Consider the following 23750-nt stretch of genomic DNA (forward strand, 5'->3'; position numbering starts at 1 on the left):
CCGGACACAAACGCATTACTTGAAGCCTGAAAAGATGGGGTTTTGTGTGAGATGTGATCCTGCGATTCTCGCATGATCTCGTGACATCACGAGAATCCAGCTGCCGTGCAATGTTAGTCCTTTACTGCCTTATCTTTGATATGTGTTTAATTCTTTTTAGGAGAATATTAAATTGTAAATAAACTTAGGGCAAAAAAGTCTGCAAAGCACTCACTGCTGCTCTCTGATAAAGCTTAATTCCTGTGAGCACATGGTAATAATCACAATAATAATAATGATAATATTAATAAACAATTCTATCACCTCCTCTCGTCCCTCATCTGGATTATGATGGTTGGTTAGATGACACGGTTTAAAGAGTTTAGTAAGTGTATCAGACTGAACAGTAAAAGTCAGGAGGGATATAATCATTATGTGTCCAAACAGCAATTTGAAATTTGAAAGCAGAAAACACCCCAAGGTGTCCAAATTTGAATAAAAACTAACAGGCACTCATATTCAAGCAGCCTTAATTAATCCGGGCCAAGGCCAACTATTCTATTTTGAGATATTATTACTGTAGTATATTTTCCACTTTGAAGCCAAGCAGAGCGACCTCGGACCAATACATTATTCATGGACTGTAATTCCATTTCTCTCAAGACAGCATTTATGTAATTTTCTGAGAAATTCATTTCCAACAGAGATGGATTATCTGCGGCAGTGTCATTTAAATAAATTGAACAATGCTTTTCATTTCAAGCTCTAAATGTTGTGAACTGCAGTGCCCGGCCCTGACAAACCCCACTCGGTCCTCATGAGTTAACCCTGCTGTTGTGAAGGAAAGGCAGGCAGGCCGAGCCTCTCCCTGTTCTGTGCTCTGCTATCAGGTGCTGCTCCGGCCTTACAAAGGCTGGTCATAAATGCAAACAAGTGGGCAGAGGTTATTGACTTGCTCAACTGCCTGCTGGCCTGGTTGGCCGAACTGACTCATAGCTAGTTTGGTAAACTAGTAGTAGGTTGGTGGCTCACCCATTTCTCCTGCACTATTGTGGAAACAGGTCGAGTGCATTGTCTTTTGGACAAAGAGGCCATGCACGACCCACAACAAAAAGTGACATCAGCGCAGAGGGGAAAAAACAAAAACACTGCAGGGGAGCGAGGGAGCAGAGGAGGAGGAGGGAGGAGGGGAGGAGGGCTCCCAGGCCATTTCACTCACAAGTGCAAGGAAGCTGATATTCAGCTCATTTAAGCCTGGAACAAACCGGTGACATGGGAGACGTTACAGCTGAAGCTCTTTCTAAATGTTCCTAGTCTCTCAATACACCAATGAACACAAGTGATTATCTAAAACATTCCTGTGTGTATACTAGGGCTGTCCCCAATACCATTTTTTGGGCTGCCGCAATACTGCACACAAGGGCTGTGTATTGGCAAGAATCTGGCGATACAATACGTATCATGATACAGGGGTTACGACTCAATGTATTGCGATATATTGTGATACTGTAAGCGAGGCGATGTATTGCAATTTTTTTATCTAATTTTAGGAAAACTCATCAGCATATGCATAAAATCTGAATGAAAAAAGTTGACTTTTTTTATGCAGCCAGAACAGTGGGATCTAAATTTGCATTTATCACAATCCCTGTAACATCCATCATAGCACTACTTTGAGAGGGCACATACACTAAGAGGTCGCATCTCTTTGGAAATGATATAAAGTTTTGACTGAGTACCTCCTTGCATGTTAACTATTAATTAAAAATTGATATCACAAAACATAATATCTTTTCTTACACCCTTACTGTACACACACGCACCTCTACACATAAACAGTGACACCCATCTGAGAATAACTAATAATAATTCATATCGGTCGAAGCTTCGAAGCATTCGGGTCAGCCCTAGTATGTACTGAATATTCAAAATTGATGAATTATCATGCATCTTGCAGAATATGAACAGCTAGTTTGCACTTCTACCAAATTATAATATTATTTTATCTTAATGGAGTTCAGTACATCATGTGGCTTTCCTTTAAAAGCTCAAATCATGCTCCCTGACGTGTCAGGAGCTTCAAAATTCCTTCACAACACAAACAAATTCATTAAAAAGAAATCATAAATCCACCTGCTTGTCACTCCTCCACAACAGCAAATTAAGTTTAAGTGCTGCACAGCCAGAGAGCGATTATTAAATACATGACGCACAATCTGCTAAGCTGTCAAAGGGAATACTATTAAAACAACAAATTAAACTTGCAGCTCCAAACAGTGCAGATCAATTATCAGCACTGAATGTTAAGTGCCCTCGTAGATTTCACTCTGCTGGCGGTGGAGAGGCCTGCTGACAAGGATTGGCCATTTCTCCTTAATCTCGGAAGGAATTCTTTTTTCAGCAAGTCCTCAGACATGATTATGAGAGGAGAAAGAAGAAGAAGAAAGAAGAAGACAGAGAGGAGAATGAAAGAGAAGATGAGAGAGGGATCAACGAGGCAGCGACACACAGACACAAAGTTAGAGACAGACAGTAATATAGACTGAGACAGAAAGGTATAGACAGATAATGAGACAGAGACCCACCCTGACTCCAGTGAAAGCAGGTTAACACAAGCAAGCAGCTGAGTTAAAAAGCAGTGCTGATGGCGGTTGAGTGCGGTTGGTCTCATTTGCCTGTGTATCTGCAACTGCGAGCTCGCACAGCACAAAGACGCCTATTGTCTTATAGCAGAGAACAGGGCCGAGGCTCATGGCCGAACATAATGTTGCACTTCATCGATATGTAACACAACTCTAATCGCACAAAATCATTTGTCCACAGGGCAACTTTTAACAGCCAGACAGACAGAGTGGGAGCAAAACTGCTGACACACAAACACAGTGCGATAAAAAACTTACTCTCTTCTTCATTGGCATGAACAAATGACGCTGCTCTTGACAGAACATCCAGTGGTGTCTCCATGCTCGGATGCCTGCGGGACAGAGGGGAGGGCACTGTGCTGAACATGAGAGCTGTTTCATCTCTACGTAGCATTTAACACAACGACTGGGTTAATATTTCATAGATGCCAAGTCATTAAGACCTCCACAGGTCTGTCAGCACAATCACAAAGAAAATCACTATTATTTCTATTTCTATAAAGCCATAACACTGCCAACAGCAGAACCAATACGAGACACCAAATTGAGATTTTTTTCTGTGGCATAGTTATATTATAAATGTGTTTTTCCACAAAACAAAATATGCCAAACTTCTCAGCGCATTAGTGTTTAATGTTGTCTTAACTCAAGCAGCTAAACATGAACTTTGCCTTAGCAGAATTCAGTCTTCCCTCATTTCGATTTCAGATATGACTTTGGGGCTGTAACTAACAATTATTTTCACGATTGATTAATCGGCAGATTATGTTTCTCATTTAGTCTATAAAATGTCAGAAAACAGTGAAAAATGTCCTTCATAATTTCCCATAACCCAAGGTGACAAGAGGCTGGAAGCAGTACATTATATGCTTTAAAACAAAAGAAGACAAACAATTAACTAATAATCCAATTTCTGTCAACCGATTAATCAATTAATTGATGAATCATTGCATTTCAAATATAGAGCATATAATACGACTCTAGTAGGGGCCATTCTGCATGAGTACTTTTGATACCTATTGCACTTTGCCGATAATACTTCTGTACTTTTACTTAAAGGTACGTGTCGGATTTGGCAACATCTATTGGTGTGGTTGCAGATTGCAACCAGCCGAGTACCCCTCCGCTAACTCCTCTCTTTCCAAGACTGCGGTAACGTGAGCCGCCAGCTGCAAAACTGGCGGTACCGCGGTTTGGCTCTCCACAGCTCACGTTACCGCAGTTTCACAAGCATGCCGGAGAACTACGGTGGCCTTCAGGTAACGTAAAAACGTGAAAGGCTCTCTCTAGAGTGTTTGGTTTGTTCGTTCTGGGCTACTGTAGAAACATGGTGGACTCTGTGAACCCGCTCCCTATATATAGATATGAAGGGCACATTCTAAGCTAACGAAAACACAACGATTCTTAGATTCAGATGATTATACACTGATGAAAACATAGTTATGAATATTATATTAAATTCCTGCTAATAGATCCCCTGAAATGTTATACGCTGGTCCTTTAAAGGTCCCATATCATTCTCATTTTCAGGTTCACACTTGTATTTTGTGTTTCTAATAGAACATGTTTACATGCTGTAATGTTCAAAAAAACTTTATTTTCCTCATACTGTCAGCCTGAATATACCTGTATTACCCTCTGTCTTAAACGCTCCGTTTTAGCGCATTTTGACGGAATTGCAACGGAATTGCAACAGAATTGCGTTGCTAGGCAACAGCTAGGGTCCATGTGTACTTCCTGTCAGCTGATGTCATTCACATACAAACTGCAACCAGGAAATAAACTGGGACACATTTAGAATATTTACGTTTAAATCTGTGTAAAGGGTCTAAATATTGTATATTTGTGACATCACAAATGGACAGAAATCCTGACAGCTTGTTTCAAATGCAGAGTTTCTGAATACGGGCTGTGTGTATTTCCCTGTGGATTGAGTGTTTTGATACTTTCACAGTATTTATATAGGACTTAAGCATGCTTTATAATAAAAAAAAAATGACTCACTTTTTTTATAATATGGGACCTTTAAGTTTAAGTTTGAATGCAGGACTTTTACTTGTATTGCAGTCATTCTAAATTGAAGCCTATAGTATTTAAAAGGGCATGAACACTTCTTCACTGTTATTGTCCTGTAGTTCATTGTATTAATTATGACCTTCCTGTGATACTTTTGTTTTATCATGTGTTGGGTCATCGTGTCCTCCAGTGTGGAGCCTTCAGTGTGTGGCCGAGCTATGAGAGGTATTTGTGGAGGAAAAACGCTCCGGCGCGCTTCTCTTCTCTTCCCTCTTTCTGCATTCCTGAGATACCTTTCCCTCGTTTCTCGAGGAAAACATGCGTTTTGAGGAAGATTATCATTAAAAACTCCCTCGTGCAGCTTCAGACTATACTAGTTTGTTGTCCTGTAGCGCGTCACAACAACAACACAACACCACACTGTGTACGTGGTGCGCGTAAAAGCGACCAACTTTTCATACGATCAACTCGAGCCAGAATGAAACCGATTATTATTGGTAGTAGAAGCAAGTGCGTCCACTTTGCTGTATTTATAGAGAGGTCAGGCAAAACACGCTACTTGATTTACACTCACAAGAGACACAACTAAATGTCCCAGATGCCCCTGGAGGACAGCATGTGGCTGAAGGGGATTTCTTGACATGGGAAAGTTTGGCAACGAGCCAGTAAGGCTTCATGTCGTGAATGAAATGTCAACCTACGCGCATATTATTTCAGCCCTATCTTATATTATGTGTGTTAACAACTCTGTCTTCATTTACAGGCTGAATATTTCACAATATTCTCAATTTGCAGCCAAAGACTAATACAAAAAGAGCGCACTCTCATCCTACAAACCCGAAACAATGTCAACAACTTGGTGTTTATAGCATCAACATACCTCCTTCAAGCGCCACTTTGGTATCTTCCAGTATGATGATATATATCCACACAGAGAAATAAACAAAAACAAGATGTATATTTATATATCCCACAGAGACACACGACAACAAAAAGCGGCGGTTAAACTGGTGCTGTACGAGGGAAGACAATACAGAGCTGTCGGGACAAACTTGGTTGTAGGCTAAACGAGGAAGAGGAGGAGGAGGAGGAGAAGGAGGAGGAGGAGGAGGAAGAGGAGGAATGCCTGGAATGATGGAATTCAGTTCCTAGCAGGTGGTGAAAGTGAAGCGCGCTGATTGGCTGAGCGCTGGAGCGATGACATCAGCATATATTATGATAATGAGCCATTGCATCACGTCCTCTGGAGGTGAGGCTGCTGTCATTGTGTTTACTACAGCTGCTGCTGCTGCTGCTGCTGCTTCTGTGACATTTAGGAGGATGTCTATGCTGTTTCAGAGGCTATATGATATCAGCTTCTGATCCTGATGTTCCTTTTACTGATGTAGCTGACTCACCTATTGGAGAAGTGTGCTTTAACTTATCTGGTTGTAAGAACAACCGTAAGATGTGTGCTCTATTTCAATGTAATATTGTTTCTGTTTCACCTGGAATATCTTTTTGGAATATTCATGTCAACAATTTATGTTGGGAAAAGGTTTGGACTCTCCCACAAAAAACTTTTTGTTAAATAAGGCCAAAAGAAGTGTCATTTAAAATCATTCATCGATGTTACCGAGTTTTTTTGTTAAATAAAAAAATTATTTAATTGATTAAAGCTGTGCCTTATGTGATTCCCATCATGAGACTATATTGTCCATCTGTTCTGGAAATGTACACATACCCGTAAATTGTGGAAAGATATTTGTAGATTTATCTTGGAAAATATTATCTGTGAATTTGAACTTCTACTGGAAAATGTATTTTTTTTGTTTTTAAGGTTCAACACAATATATGAGAGAGAATATTTTTTCTAATCGATCTCATTATCGTTGTCGCAAAGTTTTACATTCATAAATGCAAATTTGCGAGAGTTAAACCTCACTTTAATGTTTGAAGAAAGAAATGGAACTATATACTGTATTAAAACAATATATTCTGCAAAAAACAAAAAGAGCTAGTAAACTGGTTAGTTTGTGCTCCCATTTTAATGTTTTTACTTAAGTTACTACTATTTATTTATATCAACCCCTGGCATGTTTGGGTTTTATGTTACTTTTGTTAAATTTTTTGTGTTTTGTTTCTATTTATCCCTTCTTTTCCTTTATATGTATTGTTTACCTGGATCTCAAATCTCATCGTTCACAAATTTAAAATAAAGTCTATTAAAAAAGAGGAGAGCTCCCGCCCTTAACAGCTACTTTATAAGTGCCTTCTCAGTTTATTGTTCATTTACATCCCTATTAGTTGTTACTCTTATTAAAAGGTCCATATTAAATATATAGCATTTATAATGAGTGAGTAATAACATACTATAATGTAGTTGTACGCAGTTATACAGTAATTTCTAAGTGTTTATATATTCATAATACATTAATAAACAGTTATATCTACTTACAACTAGGCTACATTATAGTGTGCTATAAAATAAGTAACTATAGGCCTATACATTTCACTTCTTCCACCACTGAGGAAAAGTACTTATAATGCAGCCAGAATGACTGGATTTGTTACTGATGCATCACTGTGTATGCAGCATTTTATGTTGTGGCTTGTTTCAGTAAAGCTAATTTATACTGGTAGGTAGTTTAATGTACACCAACACATTGTTTTATAAAATTATCGTTTGTTTATATAAAACCTTAATCTGCAAAGTGACTATTAACTATAGCTGTGGGATGAGTAAAAATACAAGATTTCCCTCTGAAATGTAGTGAAGTAGGAGTGTAAATGTATTTTCCACCACTAGCAGTGGTTGGATTATGTGTGGATTGCACAAACATCGACCTGAAACTGTCCTTGTGAGAAAATAGAGATGATTAAAAATGCAGTAGATGATCACGCAGTGAAAAAGAGGCGTACACAACAAATCGTATGAGGTAACGTGAGACTACCTTGAGATGATTCATGTGTCCATAAGTGAAGTCATTGTCAACTATGACTCATGATGTAGTGGCGAACAAAAACAAGTGTCAGTACCAGGAAGTAAAAGGTAATTTCACTACTGACTGCACTGGAATGAAGGACCAGTATATCTTTATGGCAGCACTGGCTACATTCAAATGTATACGTTTTTATCATTATCATTATTATTATTATTATTATTATTAATAATTTGTTTAATTATATGATTAGCCTTAATTTGAATGGCCAAATTCTACAAACATTTAGACCCCTCTCTTGTATTTTAAAGATGCTTGTTTTACTCTGTATTGGGTTTGTTTTGCTGCTTTATCAGAGCAGACATTTTGAGTAGTTGTAGCAGGAAATGCACAGGTGTAAGTAAAAACATTGATGATGGCTTTGTTACAGTTTGGTATCCCAGTTCTTCATGCCACAAAGCACTCATCAGTAATGTCATTAATTACACCTGTGCTTTTCCTGCTATGAAAATATGAGAATAACTTAATTAAGTTTGCTCTTCATTAATCCCCCTGGGTAGTAGAGCAGCAGAAAAACTGAGGAAGAGAGATAATCTAATATCTATTGTGTAAAAATAATTCTAGGTACATTTTGTTATATTATTTTGTGAAAAAGTGAGGTGTGGAGTGAAGTTGATAGGCAATCCTAATTAAGTAACCTAACAGTGAAAACAAAAGAAAAAAACAGTTCAAATAAAGTGACACAAACCGTATCCTCTTGTATTCTAACAGTCAGCAAAGCAAAATAGTAACTAAACTTAGAGGAAAAGTTTGATTTGTGACTTTAGATGGTGATGTTTAAAAACAGACACTTTTCTAATTATTTCCATACATTGTGGACTCATTTAGGATTTTTTGTGGCCTTAAATGATGTAAAAAAAACAATGTTATCACAGTTGCTGTTGTATTAAAATGTTTATTAAACCCAGATCTTATAACTGAATTAGACTACAGCAAGTATCGAAGACCTCCAGCTGTCAATATGACCTGCTCATAACAACAAGACGGGTATGAGAGGTAAACTGTTAAACAATGAGGAACATTTTTATCATAAAACAAATGTGATCCCATCTTTTAATTTATGATACAAACATTAAATTGCTGTTAAAAACGTAAAGAGATGAAAGATTTGAGATCTTTGGTGAGCTGAGAGGGGCATAAGAAGTGTGTGTGTGTGTGTGTGTGTGTAACATACAGCAGCAGTCCACATCTGAAGAGTTCAACAAAGCCCTCTCTCAGCACAAAGACGAAATATCATTCTCAATCTCTTAGCTGCCCGTTATCTGACCGTTCACATGGGAAATGCACAGATCTGACCATCCCATAATTCAAAAAATGACAGAAGACACCAAAGTAATTTCTTCATTATACTTGGTAGTATACAGTCTATGTGATATTTTGTGCATGCTGTGCTCACATTGATTTAGTGCTGTGGCTCTAGAGATAGCCGATTGAGCTGCTCGCCGCCAGTCATCATCATGCGGAAAGGTCCAATCTGTAGTACCATTAAATGTCAGCCATAATTCAGTCAGGCTCGTGAAATGCCATCCTTTTTTCTGCAACTTTTTTTTATGAAGTGCGTGATAAAGGGCAGTTGTACAGCTCTACGCTATTCAAACACAGACTTCCACCTGCTCAGTGATCCCCTTCGTAGAGGCTACGCAGTGATATATAACCAGGGAGGTGAGGGTGTGATTCTTCCAGCCACAAGTTTGTCAGGGTAAAAAACACAAAGAATGGACGTCGACTGTCTGGCTAACAAGTTTATAGAGCAACACAGGTTCCTGGTGAACAGACAGGATCAGGACATCTGTGAGACAGACGGCTTCTTCTTCCTCCTCCAACCCTTCCACATCTTCAGCAGTTTCTTGGAGCTGTACGACACCGTCTTCCACAAGCCTGAGGGGGAGGACACACACAGTATACTGAACATTAACAGAAGAACAGTATTTCTACATTAGAAGAGCAGTTGTTAATACACAGTGGAAGGTTTAAGAACAGACATTAGAAGATGTCTAGTTTGTCCAAAATACACAAATATTGTACTTTTTACTCCACTACATTTATTTGATTATTTTACTTTTGAATTACTTTGCAGATTCAGATTAATAATAAAAAATATAATCAACAAATAAGTTAGGATGTATTATTAAAGGTTAAGATACGTGTTCATTGATCCTGGGTGGAACTTCACAATCTTCCAAGCAGTATATAAAGTAATTCAATTAAAGTAATAAATTAGCTCCACCTTTACCTGCTGCAACATTAAAGTGATGAACACATGAATGCATCAATAATCATAATCCAGTAATATATATTATTCTGAAAAGGGTCATTCCATACATGACGAGTACTTTTAGTGCTTTTGATTCTGATACTTTTGCACTTTTACTTACGTGAAATTTGATCAGATCTTCTACTTAAGTAAGCAATACAACAATGTAGAAATACTCTGAGTACTTCTTCCACCACGGTGTACTGTAGACATGAAGCTACAGCCAGCAACCAGTTAGCTGAGCTTAGCTTAGCACAAAGACTGGAAACGGGGGGAAAGAGCTAGCCTGACTGTCCAAAGGGAATAAAATCCACTTTCCGGCACTGAACCCTAAACTAAACACCCCATAATACCATAAATTGTCATTTGTACAAGTACATGTTTTTTGTACGGATTAAACAAATTAGATATAGCATTTTATTTTGTGAGCTTTAGAGGTGCTGGTAGGCTGAGTTCATTACTTTTGGACAGAGCCAGGCTAGCTGTTTCCTCCCACTTCCAGTCTATATGCTAATCTAAGCGGTTGCAGCTCCAAAGTTAGCACACAGACGTGAGAGTGGTATCAATCTTCTTATGCAACTCTCTGCAAGAAAGCGAATAAGTGCATTTCCCAAATGTCAAACTATTCCTTTTAAGGGATCTGGAGCACCAAAAATCAGCCTTTACTAACAAAACCTGACAATGTAGAAAGTAGGATTTTCCCCACAATATCTAGCAAAGAAGTAAAGAGAGTGCTTACCAGCTGTAGCAATGCCCTTGATGCTCTGCGTTATACTGGAGGATTTCACAATAGACGAAATACCTGAGGAGGAACAAAAACATAACAGCGATTATACAGCAACTAATATCTCATCCCTCTGAAATATGATTTCATGATATGCTACTTAAGGGTAGAGGCCAGATAATTAGGAATCAATTAAGGATGAATTGTTTGGCATTTACTTTATCACTTTAAGAATAAAAATCTCAAACCCTGAATCAGCATGACATGACATTAAACAGCTACACACTCAAATTGTCCATAAAGAAATTACACTTAGCAATCTAACAAAGGTGTCACACATTTCAGCAATTACAATAACGTTTACTGGCAACCCGGTATGCTACACTACAGGTCTGATTTGATGAAGCCAGGAGAGACGGCGCATCTTGGAACTGATGGACCTTTTTGGTGCCAAGGGATGACATGTTTATTTGATTAGCTACTTGTTTACTTTGCCTATCCATCCGCATATTTGTTCCGGGCATGTTTTGACAATACATTAGCCTTGTTAATATGTTGGTGTAATGGATTCCTAGCAGTATTTATCTGTAGCATAATCCTACCTTATTTAATATTCACCACACACAATATCAGCCTTTATCTGTATTCTGTACAACCAACGTGCACCGTATCTCCGATCGCATTGACTGTATTTTAATGAAACATCCGACAGTGATGACTTTTTTCCTGTCCATCTATCCCTCTCTCTCGCTCTCCCTCTGTTCTACATCCCCACACCCGTTCTTTAGTCCGAACCTTGTTGTACGACCGCTCCGCAGTCTGGGTCCTGAGCGACCTGCAGCAGGATCTCCTCCACGTCTCGGTTTTTCCCAGGAGGGTCGACTAGCTTTGTGATCCTTTGCTGGAGGGTCCGAGGCAACGCCATCAGCTGGATAAACTGGCCCTCGGGGCTTTTATCAACCTACAAGCAAATAGACAAGAAACTATGAATACATACAGTCAACTGAATACCAGCAGCAGCACCAACTATCACATCCACAGGTCTCACGAGAGGTCAGACAGTAATGTAGTCTAATAAGTGCATTGTTGTTAGTAACCTGTAAAAATGCATCTCAAGATAATATAACTATGATGTTTAGTAGGAATGATTGGAGTGGGTGAAACAATGTTGACTTTAAAAACTCACATTTAAAACACCAATCACAGCCTTGCAACGATGAGCACGACTGAAGAAAATATTTAGTTAACGCATTGAAAAGGCCACTAAAGTTGGAAACCTGCTTCGTGCATGTGGGACTTAATGACGTACAATTCCCCAGAGCACTGTTCACTGCAAAATGTGTTACTCACACACATAAAACCACTTATTCCTGTTATTCCAGGATGACGCGGTGAATATTTATTTTGGCATAACAGAGACTGGTGGTAACATTTAACAATAATAATAATAATAAGATGAAACCTTACACCGATATAAGAGAGGGATGTATTTGTGCCATTTAAATGTGCAAACACAGACACACGCTGTACTAGTTAATACTGTATGTAACGCAGGTAACAGGGCAGCGTGCCAGGTCAGTCACACCCCATTTAAAGTTTACTACCGAGGCTGTGAGGACACTCTGTACTATTCAGGTCAACGCTATGTTCCTGTTAGTTTAAACAAGTGTTTGCCAGTTTCACTGAATCGGCATGACACATGGATAATATTGTTTTAAAGCAGTACAGGTGAGCATTTTTTATGGCAGTTTTGGCAATCCGTATGTTTTGGGAAATATCTCTGTCACCGTTTTTCTATAAGAGTTTCAAAATATTACATTTTTTATTTCATATATATCTGGTCAAAGTTAGTAGTAGAGTCTCAGTTTATGCAGCAGACACCTTGTAAATCCACAAACTTTGCTTCTGAGGAATGAAACTCAAGAGTCGTTTTTCACCCATGGATTTTTTGTGACGCACGTTTGGCCCACAGGTAATGAAACACGAGTGACAAGTTAAACAAGGAAAATGTGTATGTACAGCACACAATGTACTCTTTTGTTGCTAACATGTCAAGTGAGATAATAAAAACTGTGTTGTATTTGGAGCATGTTTTACCTCCAGCTTCCCTTGTTGAGATTTGTAGACCACGTGAGGACAGTCCCGAAGGATGTTGCTGTACAGAATCCTGAAGTGCTGAATGTTGTCTTTGACGATATTGGCCACCTTGGATTTATCTTCTCCGATCACCATTCGAAAATCCCCTGAAGAGGCACAGACAACATGTTTTCCCTTAGGTGTAATATATTTGCTTTACAGTTTTTCCATCTTTGCTGTAATAAGATGAAATAAGATAAGCCTTTATTGATCCCAAGAGATGAAATTCAGGTGTTGCAGTAGCTCAAGGATATAAATAGTGCCATAGCAGTAACAACGTCAGAGATATTATACTCCTTCTGGTGTTCAGTTTCCAGTGTAAAAGGTTTGGTAGTGATACGACACTCATTAGCTCATTATTCGTGACTTTATCTTCTGCTTCTGTAGCTCGGGAACCTACATGGTAACACTACCCTCGTTCACAGTGGCGCATTCTGAGTAGGGATGGCTCGATACCACTTTTTGAAGTCCGATACTGATACCGCAACCTTACAGAATCTGCCGATACTGATAATATCCCAACACAGTATTTTTCCCTCTTTTAAACAACCAAGCTGTTAATAATACATTTGTATGGATGCACTTGGTTTAACCTAGCCATCTAAAAAGCATCATGCTAAAACTGTGAACGAAATATTCTTCTCCCCTAAAGGAAGAAAGATTTAGCCCAGAACATGACTATGTTATGCAAAACTGCTGATTCTTTTTATTAAAAATTGTCCACTCAAAGACCTTTCAGCAGCATTTTTGAATAGTCAGCACCATTCAAAGTGAAATTTAAAAGGACTTTTTGTAAGAATCAGAAATGCTTGTTAACAGCGACACCTGTGGCCGTTAAGTCAACGAAAGTCAGCTTCGGGTTCGCGCTTGTGCTCGCTCTACATAGACATGAACGAGCATCCCTCAACACTGTGAGGCGACACACGTCAGCTAAAACCACAATATCACTCTATATTTCAGCTGCTTGGCAGTAATGTTAGCTGACCAGACGAAGGTCTCTCCATGAATCAATGCTGATCCTAGTGTTGGCTTTTCCTGCTTCAGCCTCCCGACCGCGGTCAGAAGGAACAGGGGAGACACCGGAGTTTTGGTCGGAGACGATAAAGTTTCTCGCTGTGGAGCCCCGTCACTTCACAAGACACGCGAAACCTCTGCTGGTCTGGAGGAGCTGCAGCATTTATTTCTGCACAAACGTCCACTGTACATTCACTAGATATTCTCAGAGCTAAAGTAACTCTTCTGCAGTGTGTAGTGAGCGCGCATAAACGTGAGAGTGGAGCGAAATAGCGAGAACGAGCGCGGTGTGTGAGTGAAGGTAAGCAGGCAGAGGAGCAGAGGAGCAGAGTACAGCAGAGACTCCGGCCCTGGAGACCAAAGCTACGGTCTCCCCCGCGTCCTCCGACCGCGGCAAACTCTGTTTTGCAAGACGGGCTTCACTAGATAGAACTTTGTGGTTTTGATGCTTCCGTGTAGTTTGTGTTGGAGTCTTGTCTGAACAGTGTAGTCACACGCGAGCGCGCATGGGACACCGACCCGGATTGATTTATACATATAAGAAGTTACAAACAGTCCCTTTAAAGTGTAACTTTAACAAAAGTTTAAATCTGAGTATTTAGAATAACAAAGGAATTGTGATTCCAGTTTAAAATACTGAACTCAACACTCAACGTAGCCTATACCTCAATGACAGTTGTTGGTAGATAGTTTAGGCTAATGGATCTTATCGGAGTCTACTTTTTTTCCCCCGATATCCGATGCAGTGATTTTGGCCAGTATCGGACGGATCGGCATGTCCCTAATTCTTAGCATGCAAATCAACCAGATTAGTGGTGCGTCATCAGACAGCTAACTAGGAACCCTGTTGAGTGAAACTTTACTAAATCTATGCTCATCTCGATGTAATTAATACAACTGATTTGGTGAATTTGTGTCCCAAGCATGCATGCATCTTATCTTCCAGCTTTTGTAGTTGTGCAGGCTAGTTACCGGCATAAGAAAGTCCAGCTATCTGCAGGAAAAGGTCTTCCTCAGTGAAGCTCTCTGGCAGCATGAGGAAGGAGGCTGTCACAGCACTCTTCAGGTTAGCCACCAGAGCAGCACGTAGCTTTCCATTCTCATTCTGCGCCAGCATTCTCACCTGCGTGGAAACACATACTGTATGAATACACATAAGCATGGATGCGAACATTTGTGCACATACATTTAAGCAAAACCTGAAGATTTACCTGAATAGGTAGTCATTTTGGAAGAGTAAAATGTGCAACAAGACTGTCCCGTACACTTATTGACAAATACATTCCACATAACTTTGTCAAAATCTAGGGAAACATTTGAGTGGTTTGACAATAAAAAAGTTTGTCAAATTAATAATTGCACAATAAAATCAGTTAAGTACTGACTGGTTTGTGAAGGCGTCCAGCAACATACATGGTCTTCCAGTGCATCAGGTCATCAATGAGAGACTCTGTACTGATCACGCCATATTTGATTGTCTGAAAAGAAGAGGAGCAGGTCATTAAAGTATGTATTAACCAAGTCTAGCCAGACAAAAACAATAAAAAGATAAAGTTTTAGGAGCCAGAGATGAAGTGAATTACTAACCATAAGTTCTATGTATATTTTTACTGATATGCATTATGATTTAAAAACAGAGTCTGTCCTACTTTAAACTAATTGTACATTATTTCTGCTAATAATAATTATTGTTGGTCAAAACAAACACTGAAATCAAACCAATAACAAGATTGACTTTTTGTGAGATGCAAACTCAGCAAACTATGACTGCTTAAGAAACACATGAGGAGATTTCAGTAAAAGTGAAAACTGGACAACTTGACACAAAAAAAGTAGTCATGGTGAACTCAGGAGGTCGGTGTAGAAAAAGATGCTGAAACATTGAAAACTAGAGATAAGTAATTTACCCTCCCGTCCACCGGCACCAGTGTGTTGTAGTACACCGAAGCCCCGTGGTCATTTTGTATGGAGCTGATTATCTTGGGCCCCAGCAGCTTGAGGATGGAGTAGTGTTTGCGATTCTGCAGCAGATTCATGGTGTGCCACGTCACTGGGTCGTCCACCGCAAACACAAAGTCCAGCATGTTCTTCTGTATACAACAAAAGGTAAAACACAATAGCATCACATTTACAACATTCAATATTGTTGTGTATCAACTTTCATTGGAGTAATATTGTGATGAGGCGATCACATTGTGTTAATTAAAGGGACTGTTTTTTAACTTCTTACACCTATAAATCACCCGGGTTTGTGTCCCATGAGTGCTCGCATATGCGCGCTCGCGTGTGGCTACGCTGTTCAGACTCAGACTGCAACACAAACTACACGGAAGCACCGAAACTGCAAAGTTATATCTAGTGAAGCCCGTCTTGCAAAACAGTGTTTGCCGCGGTCGGAGTACGCGGGGGAGACCGTAGCTTTGCTCTCCAGGGCCGGAGTCTCTGCTCTTCTGCTCCTCTGCCTGCCTGCTTGCCTTCACTCACAGCTTGCTCCACTCTTACGTGCATGCGCGCACACTACACACTGCAGAAGAGTTACTTTAGCTCTGAGAATATCTAGTGAATGTACAGTGGACGTTTGTGCAGAAATAAATGCTGCATCTCCTCCAGACCAGCAGAGGTTTCCCGTGTCTTGTGAAGTGACGGGGCTCCGCAGCGAGTTACGTTATGGTCTCCGACCGGGTGCCGGTGTCTCCCTCCGGCCGCGGTCGGGAGGCTGAAGCAGGAAAAGCCAACACTAGGATCAGCAGTGATTCATGGAGAGACCTTCGTCTGGTCAGCTAACATTACTGCCAAGCAGGTGAAATATAGAGTGATATTGTGGTTTTAGCTGACGTGTGTCGCCTCACTGTGTTTAGCGATGCTCGTTCATGTCTTTTTAGAGCGAGCACAAGAGCGAGCCTGACGCTGACTTTCGTTGACTTAACGGCCACAGGTATCGCTGTTAACAAGCATTTCTGATTCTTACAAACAGTCCCTTTAAGTTATGTTGTCTAAAATGAATGAAAATGATTATATTTTAATACAAAAAAACATAAATAAGAAAATAAGTTATTAACACACACATACACTGGCACTGAAAACATGTTTATTGTGTTAATGTTAGATTTTTGGAATAGATATTTACATAATACTGTGATGCAGAGTGTGATACTGATTTCCAATATCCATATCAATATGGTGATATTGACTTAAACCACATTGGCTACCCCTTCATGCACTAATACTGAACCTATCTCCTAACAATATGCGATTGTCATTGTTTGAATCCCCTGTAACATTGCACACTGCAAGAAAAAAAGGAAAAGTACAGGACATACATGATGCGTGTCTCCTTTTAGGAAAATGACCCATTAGTGTGACTTTATTTAGTCTAAAAGGCCAAACTACTACAATGTCACTGTGCCCACGTGTGACACTGACAGCACAGGGACTGCTGTCTCTTACCTCCATCTGACCTTGGTTGGTCCCGTGTTGTTTGAACACACCAGATCCATAAGCAAAAGCTAAACTGATGTCCTGAGGAAAGTGTGCCAGGATCCGTCTGTAGATCACGCCGGTGTTGTGCAGAGCTGGAAGAGTCATGTTGAGCCAGCTACAGGAGGAGAGCTCTCCAGCAGCACTACAGGCTCGTTAATGAGAGGAATAAACCACTAAATAAAGTGTAAAAACGGAGTTCTGGCCGCATAAAATAAGAGATACATTTCAGTCTGAGAGGCTCAGATCCACTAAACACGACTGAGATCACCGAGGAGCACTAAAATGTAGAGTTTTTATCGTTTAAAGTCGTTTCATCAGGTCAGTTTGTTTTGGGTCAGCTGTGCGCTTGACAGTCGACTAAAATTGACGTCACGGAGTGCGCCGCGGGCCCCGGAGGCTCATGGGAAATGGAGTCAGAGATGCAAGAGTCTCCTTCAGAGATGGAAGGTGAGCAAATTGAGCCAAAATAACAACTATTGTGTGAGTTATTTTACATGTATCCTCGTTTTATGATTGAATACAGTCGTGAAATGTAAACTAGGCGACACACTGCAGCATTTTTGTAGTTTTTAAATTTTTTTAAACTTTATTGTTTCCCTTTTTCAAGTTTGTTTTCATATATGCAATTTACAGTTCTTAATTACAATAGTTTATAAACCAATTTTTAAGTAGATGGGCTTATAGACAAACTCATTAATAAGTACACTAGAGAAAACAACTTCAAAATTCAAAATTGAAATAAAATTAAGAAAATAAATAATAATAATAATAATAATAATAATAATGATAATAATAATAATAATAAAAAGAAAGAATAGAGTTTAAAAAAGCAATAATAATACAAAAATACGAGAGTAATAATAAATTAAATAAACAAATAAATTAATAGAAAATAAAAAGGGGGGGAGCGCAAATATACAGTAATATAATTTACATGCATCCTCCTTAACGTCATGTCACCTCCAAGCATATGTATATGTGCATATGTGTTAACTCATCTAACTATATTTTTCCTTCATTTTTTCAGTACTTTTTCAATTTAATTTCTAACAGCTATAAATGTAGCCAGCAGAGGGTGGTTTTTGACCAAGTTTAGCTAGCTGGGTGGCTGCATCAGACTCCACTGATGTTGTATGAGTAGTTGTGTACACAGAAGCTACCTGTAATACAAGTCTGTATTATGTAGTGTGAACGTCCTATCAAAAGGTAAATTATTAAAAAAAATGACATGTAGTTATCATGAAACAACTCATTCCTTTGACTTCCCATATTAATGTTAATTGTGAGAGTATTTAACATTAGTTTCAATACACATACTTTGCTTACATTTGATGTCTGAAGTTTTTTTTTTCATAAGTAACATTATAGCTGCTTGCAGGGAATGAAATTGGTATAACAGGGTAAATGTTAGTTGTGGCAGGTGAACATTTCAGGTCACCTGCCACCATGGCAGACAGGTTTTCCTTATATTAAGAAATATTATTTTTACAAAGCAATTCTAAAGCCTAAATTAAAAATATGGTAACACTTCATTTTACAGGTCCACAAATGTCATGGTAATAAGGTGATAATTAGCAAGTTACCTATTTGAAATTTCTTTGGAACTACTGACAAATTACCCCCAATGTTTACCTATACATTTATTGAAAATGACTTAACCATAAACATTATTTAATAATTATATTCCGCTATTTCCCAATAGGTGATAATTTATTTAATACATTTCCAGGAAAAGAATACAAAAATAATTGATATGATTTATTTCCATGTCTGCTGGTAAATAGATAATAATTAGCAAATAACTTCTTTGAAATTTCTTTAAAAAACTCCATGAATCATTACATCAGCTACCAGGTTGGTTACCAATGGTGAGATTTGTGCCTGATCAGAAGTGTCTTCTATTAGTTTTGGTTTTGGAGGTAAGTATTTGGTAAATATTGGGGTAATTTGTCAGTAATTCCAAAGAAATTTCAAATAGGTAACTTGCTAATTATCACCTAATTACCATGAAATGTGCGGACCTGTAAAATGAAGCGTTACCAAATATTGTCATGGATTAAGGTTACATGATATATTCCATAATTCTACCATCTGGTACCACTGACTCAGTGTTGTACTTAGATTTCAGAAGTGGCAGACAAAAAAAACGAGTGGCCGGTAGAAATGTTCAGTGACCTGCCACAGTGGCTAGTGAGGACAACGGTTAATTTCAGATCCTGGCTGCATGTGAAGTGCTAACCTGGACCATCATAAAAGCCAATTTGTGTTTGGGCTGGTGATTCAGATTAGATAGTTTTCTCTATAGTCTCGAGTTTCATTTTCTGTGGTGTTTAAATATTGTATTGCATCACGTATCTTGAAAAAAAAAAAAATCTATGATAATTGAATCATCCTGACATGATAATAGTGATTGCTTCTGTCAGGATCCAGACTTTTATATTTGGCAGTAGAGTTTTGGGCTTGAACTATACTGGAGATATTTAATTAAAAAAAATGAAAGCAAATACTGTATTTAAACCTGCCTTCTCCTGTTTTTGACAGCTTGAAAACTCTCACTTTGCTTAAACCAAAAATCAAAAGACTCCAGGCACATCCGTGAAACACTATAATTAATAGACTGTGAGATTCATGTGAAAATACTGCAGCAGTAAAAGCCAAAAAGCTTCCGAGGCCATCATCAGTCTTCTCCCCTGCATTAGTCGCTGGTCTTATGGGCCCAATGCTCACATCTATTTGAATAAATTAATATTGAATGTGGACTCATGACAGTCGGTGATATGTCTGCAACTCATTATGGGGATTGTCAAGAGTAGAGCAAATATTATCTTCTTACTAATTTGAGCCATGAGCCATCTTTTCAGTCAAATGAATATTGATAAGGTCACTGAATCCTGACTATCAAGCTCACTCACTCTGTGAAAGTGCCTTAATTCAGGGGCAGCGAGGCACCAGTTGGAACAAAAAGATATTTTCAATTTGTTCATTTTATAGTACATCATGTTCATATTGAATTAATGCTTGACCCTAGAGAAGTACACTATATGCTTTCTGCTAGCCTCCAGCTATTTGTTCCTTGTATAATCAGTGTGGCTGCATTACTTTGTGAATCTACTGTATATAATCATCCTCATATAATTCATTATTCTTATTCAGTTATAGTTTAAGAGCAGGTTCAGTGTTTTTTGTGAAGTAACATTGAAGGTAAACTGAAATGGCTGATTAAAGCTGCATTAACTGATTTATTTATTTATTTATTTGCCGCTTGGGGGCAGCATAATGAGAGGTAAACACAACGCTGATATATCCTGTTATTAAGTTGATACAGGGAATGTGATAGCAAACATTTAGTACTTATTTTGAGTTGTTTTTCTGGCCACTCAACGAACGTACTGTAACTCCAATGTTCACTCTCCTGTTAGCTCTGCGCTCTTTCCTCTCGAGGGAGATATCTGACTCTTTAGCGATTGTGATCTTCAGCTAGTGGCTAACTTTGTGTGTCCGCCATTTGGTGCCGGTGTTGCACCGAAATCTGTGACCACCGAAATCTGTGACCGCAGAGAGCCAGCAACGCATAAGGTCACCATTTTCTGATGGCTATCATGAGAAAACCCTACTCTTACCCCGCTCTACCTGTATGATAAATGAGGCAAATACTGTTCGTGACAGACAAACACACAAAACTAAATTGTTAAAAAACACAAATGTATTTTAATATTTTTTAATTTAAAGATATATTCATAAAACTTTAAAAGAAAAGTAAAAGATAGGTACAGTGGGGCCACATTTTCTGATGACAGCCATCAGAAATGGTGACCTCATGGGTTTCTGGCTCTCTGCGGTCACAGATTTCAGTGGTCACAGATTTCGGTGTGCATGGCGGGTTAAAACAAGGTTGATAAAGGCTGTTCAGAGTCAACCAAAACAGTGAAGTTGCAGGCCGTAAAACAAAAAAAAACAGCTGTAAGACACCAAAATGATAGGATGATAAATTTCTATGAGCAACACTTGTCACATGACACATTCATTTTTTCTATTGTTAATGTAAAAACATACTGTAGTGCAGTTTTAAACCTGCAAATACTTTTTGTCTACTGGGTGGAAACCATAGACTGTGTAAAATATGGAAGTAGTCTCCCTGATGTCATCCATAGGTTTTTGAAGAGCCGTTGTGAAGCTCAAAGTGGGCGTCTCCGGGCTTGGCCAACTCCCGGCTAATCCAAAAATGGGGACAGAGGTGGATCGTTGGTGGAGCTGAGGCGGGCCTGGGTGACGCAGCAGACAGCTAGTGGCTAGCGACCTGGTACGGCACCCACCTGTCACTCAAAGCGGCCTAAACTCCCCCATGCCTAACTTTGAGCCATAATATAATTTAAACGGGTGAGTTGTATAATAATTCACACCCCTTACTGTTGTCATGAACAAGGAAATTAGTTCTAGAGACCGAAAACCGTTTTTTGTACAAGGCTGTAAACATGTTTATTTCTGTTTCTGCATTTTAGCATGGCGGTCTATGAGGATTGACTCGCTTTTGGAGTGGCTATTTGATGCACTGCAGTTTTTGGCATTGGTTTAATTTCTCAGCACCGGAGGTTGCTGTTTGATGGAAACAAGTTGTGAACACAACATGGACATATCATCTCCTTTTAAAGGGACTGTTTGTAACTTTTTACAGGTATAAATCTACCGGGTCGGGATGCCATGCGCACTTGTGTGTGGCTACGCTGTTCAGACCTCTCCTCTGCCTGCTTGCCTTCACTCACACAACGCGCGCGTTCTCGCGCCACCTCACGTTCATGCGCGCACACTACACACTGCAGAAGAGTTAGTAGCTCTGAGAATATCTAGTGAATGTTCAGTGGACGTTTGTGCAGAAATAAATGCTGCAGCTCCTCCAGACCAACAGAGGTTTCCTGTGTCTTGTGAAGTGACGGGGCTCCGCAGCGAGAAACGTTGTCGTCTCCGACCGGGTGCGGGTGTCTCCCCTGTTCAATCCGGCTGCAGTCGTAGACGATAATGTTTCTCTAATAATGCTTCAGCCTCCGGGGCTGAAACAGCAGGGCTGAAGCAGGAAAAGCCAACACTAGGATTAGCATTGATTCATGGAGAGACCTCCGTCTGGTCAGCTAACATTACTGCCAAGCAGCTGAAATATAGAGTGATATTGTGGTTTTAGCTGACGTGTGTCACCTCACTGTTTTGAGCGATGCTCGTTCATGTCTATTTAGAGCGAGCGAGCGCGAGCCCGACGCTGACTTTCGTTGACTTAACGGCCACAGGTGTCGCTGTTAACAAGCATTTCTGAAAGTTACAAATAGTCCCTTTAAGTTGATATGATGACGTTGGCAGACAGTTGCTTATTTACACATCCAGCAGATACGGAGCAACATTGACATTAATTTCGGGTCACGTTCAATGTTCATTCTCCTTTTTGTTCTGTTTTTAGTCTCTACCATCTGCTGAGAAAAATATCTGGCTCTTTAGCTGCTAAATGCTCCACTATGTTCACCAACTAGTCACTAACTGTGTCTGGCTGCTGTTTGGTGCTGAACAGGTGGTGTACCGTGAGTTTTTAAGGGCTTTTCACTGAAAACAGCTGCCTGCATACACTGCTATCAGAGTGGTTAGTGTGAACCAAAACAGCTACTGTAAACATTGAGCTTCAACGTGCTATAAAGCTCCATAAAGCCGGAGCTGCAGATTTGGGTGATAATGCTCTGTAGGTTCATCAGTACAAGCGACCCTTCTTACATTGTCACAATGTTTTCACATTGTTGATTATTACCGCTTTAAGGAAACCACACAGTATAGTCTAACTGTATGTGACCATTAAGAAATGAAATATTTTGAGTTTTAAACACCTTTCATGCTAAGGGCACGACGCAGGCAAAGAAGTAGAAAAAGAAGAATACTATCGTCACTGATTTTCACAGCTTTTGCAGTCTTTAAAGCAGAGTCCACCACTCGTCTAATTTTGTAAAGCTTGTGAATCAACTGGTTGCAAGCAAGTAGATAAGAACAAATGCTTGTAAATATATATAGTGAGAATCCTCCCATGACACCTCAATCTCTCCTCACAGTGTATGTGTGGGCCAGTGTGAAAATGAAAACTGAAGTGACTGGAATGAAAGAGAGGATTGCCTTTGTGACTTTTTTTGGGGAGCCAGAACAACTAATTAAACTGAATCAATGTTTGTGTTGATTGCACATTGATTTTCTAATTTGAAGTGATTTGGCCCATGTTTCTATCCTGTGGATTAGTCTGAAAGTGGCACATGATTTACAGTTCACGGTACCGCTCCTTGAGTTTGAGTGGCCGCCTCAGGAGCCGCTAATTTGGATGTCAGCAGCTTTAACAGTATGGCTTGGCAAAGACTCAGACTGCAGTTAACTGCTGCTGTTAAAACATAAACATCAGTCAGTCTCAAAGACCCCCTTTACACCTAACAGCGTCTTGTATTCAGATCGTATTTAGATATGATTTAACCTGATTACATTTACATCTGGTATTAATATGTGTCTCTCCA

At 39.4% G+C, this 23750-nt stretch overlaps 2 protein-coding genes across 3 annotated transcripts in view; both read right to left on the minus strand.

The window, feature by feature from the left end:
• Nucleotides 1–5700, minus strand: part of vgll4b (vestigial-like family member 4b) — a 46128-nt gene extending 40428 nt beyond the window's left edge. Inside the window, exons 1-2 of one of the 2 annotated variants that reach the window (XM_074643691.1) lie at nucleotides 5518–5700; nucleotides 2880–2953 (exon numbers count right to left, since the gene is read on the minus strand). In XM_074643691.1, the coding sequence (XP_074499792.1) occupies nucleotides 2880–2943 (64 nt within the window). In that variant the 5' untranslated portion in view covers nucleotides 2944–2953; nucleotides 5518–5700. Of the gene's footprint in view, nucleotides 1–2879; nucleotides 2976–5517 lie in introns of both variants that reach the window. The other variant, XM_074643699.1, reaches the window with a different exon arrangement.
• A 2793-nt stretch (nucleotides 5701–8493) lies between these two features.
• On the minus strand, nucleotides 8494–17574 carry tamm41 (TAM41 mitochondrial translocator assembly and maintenance homolog). Its single transcript, XM_074643517.1, has 8 exons — nucleotides 17194–17574; nucleotides 15654–15836; nucleotides 15132–15224; nucleotides 14719–14869; nucleotides 12694–12839; nucleotides 11392–11557; nucleotides 10612–10674; nucleotides 8494–9496 (listed from the first exon to the last, which is right to left on the minus strand). The coding sequence occupies exons 1-8, from the start codon at nucleotides 17329–17331 to the stop codon at nucleotides 9399–9401; spliced, it is 1038 nt and encodes a 345-aa protein (XP_074499618.1). The 5' UTR covers nucleotides 17332–17574; the 3' UTR covers nucleotides 8494–9398.
• Between the last annotated feature and the right edge of the window lie 6176 nt (nucleotides 17575–23750).

This window comes from Sebastes fasciatus, chromosome 1 (assembly GCF_043250625.1).
Source record: "Sebastes fasciatus isolate fSebFas1 chromosome 1, fSebFas1.pri, whole genome shotgun sequence".
Classification (NCBI taxonomy): domain Eukaryota; kingdom Metazoa; phylum Chordata; class Actinopteri; order Perciformes; family Sebastidae; genus Sebastes; species Sebastes fasciatus.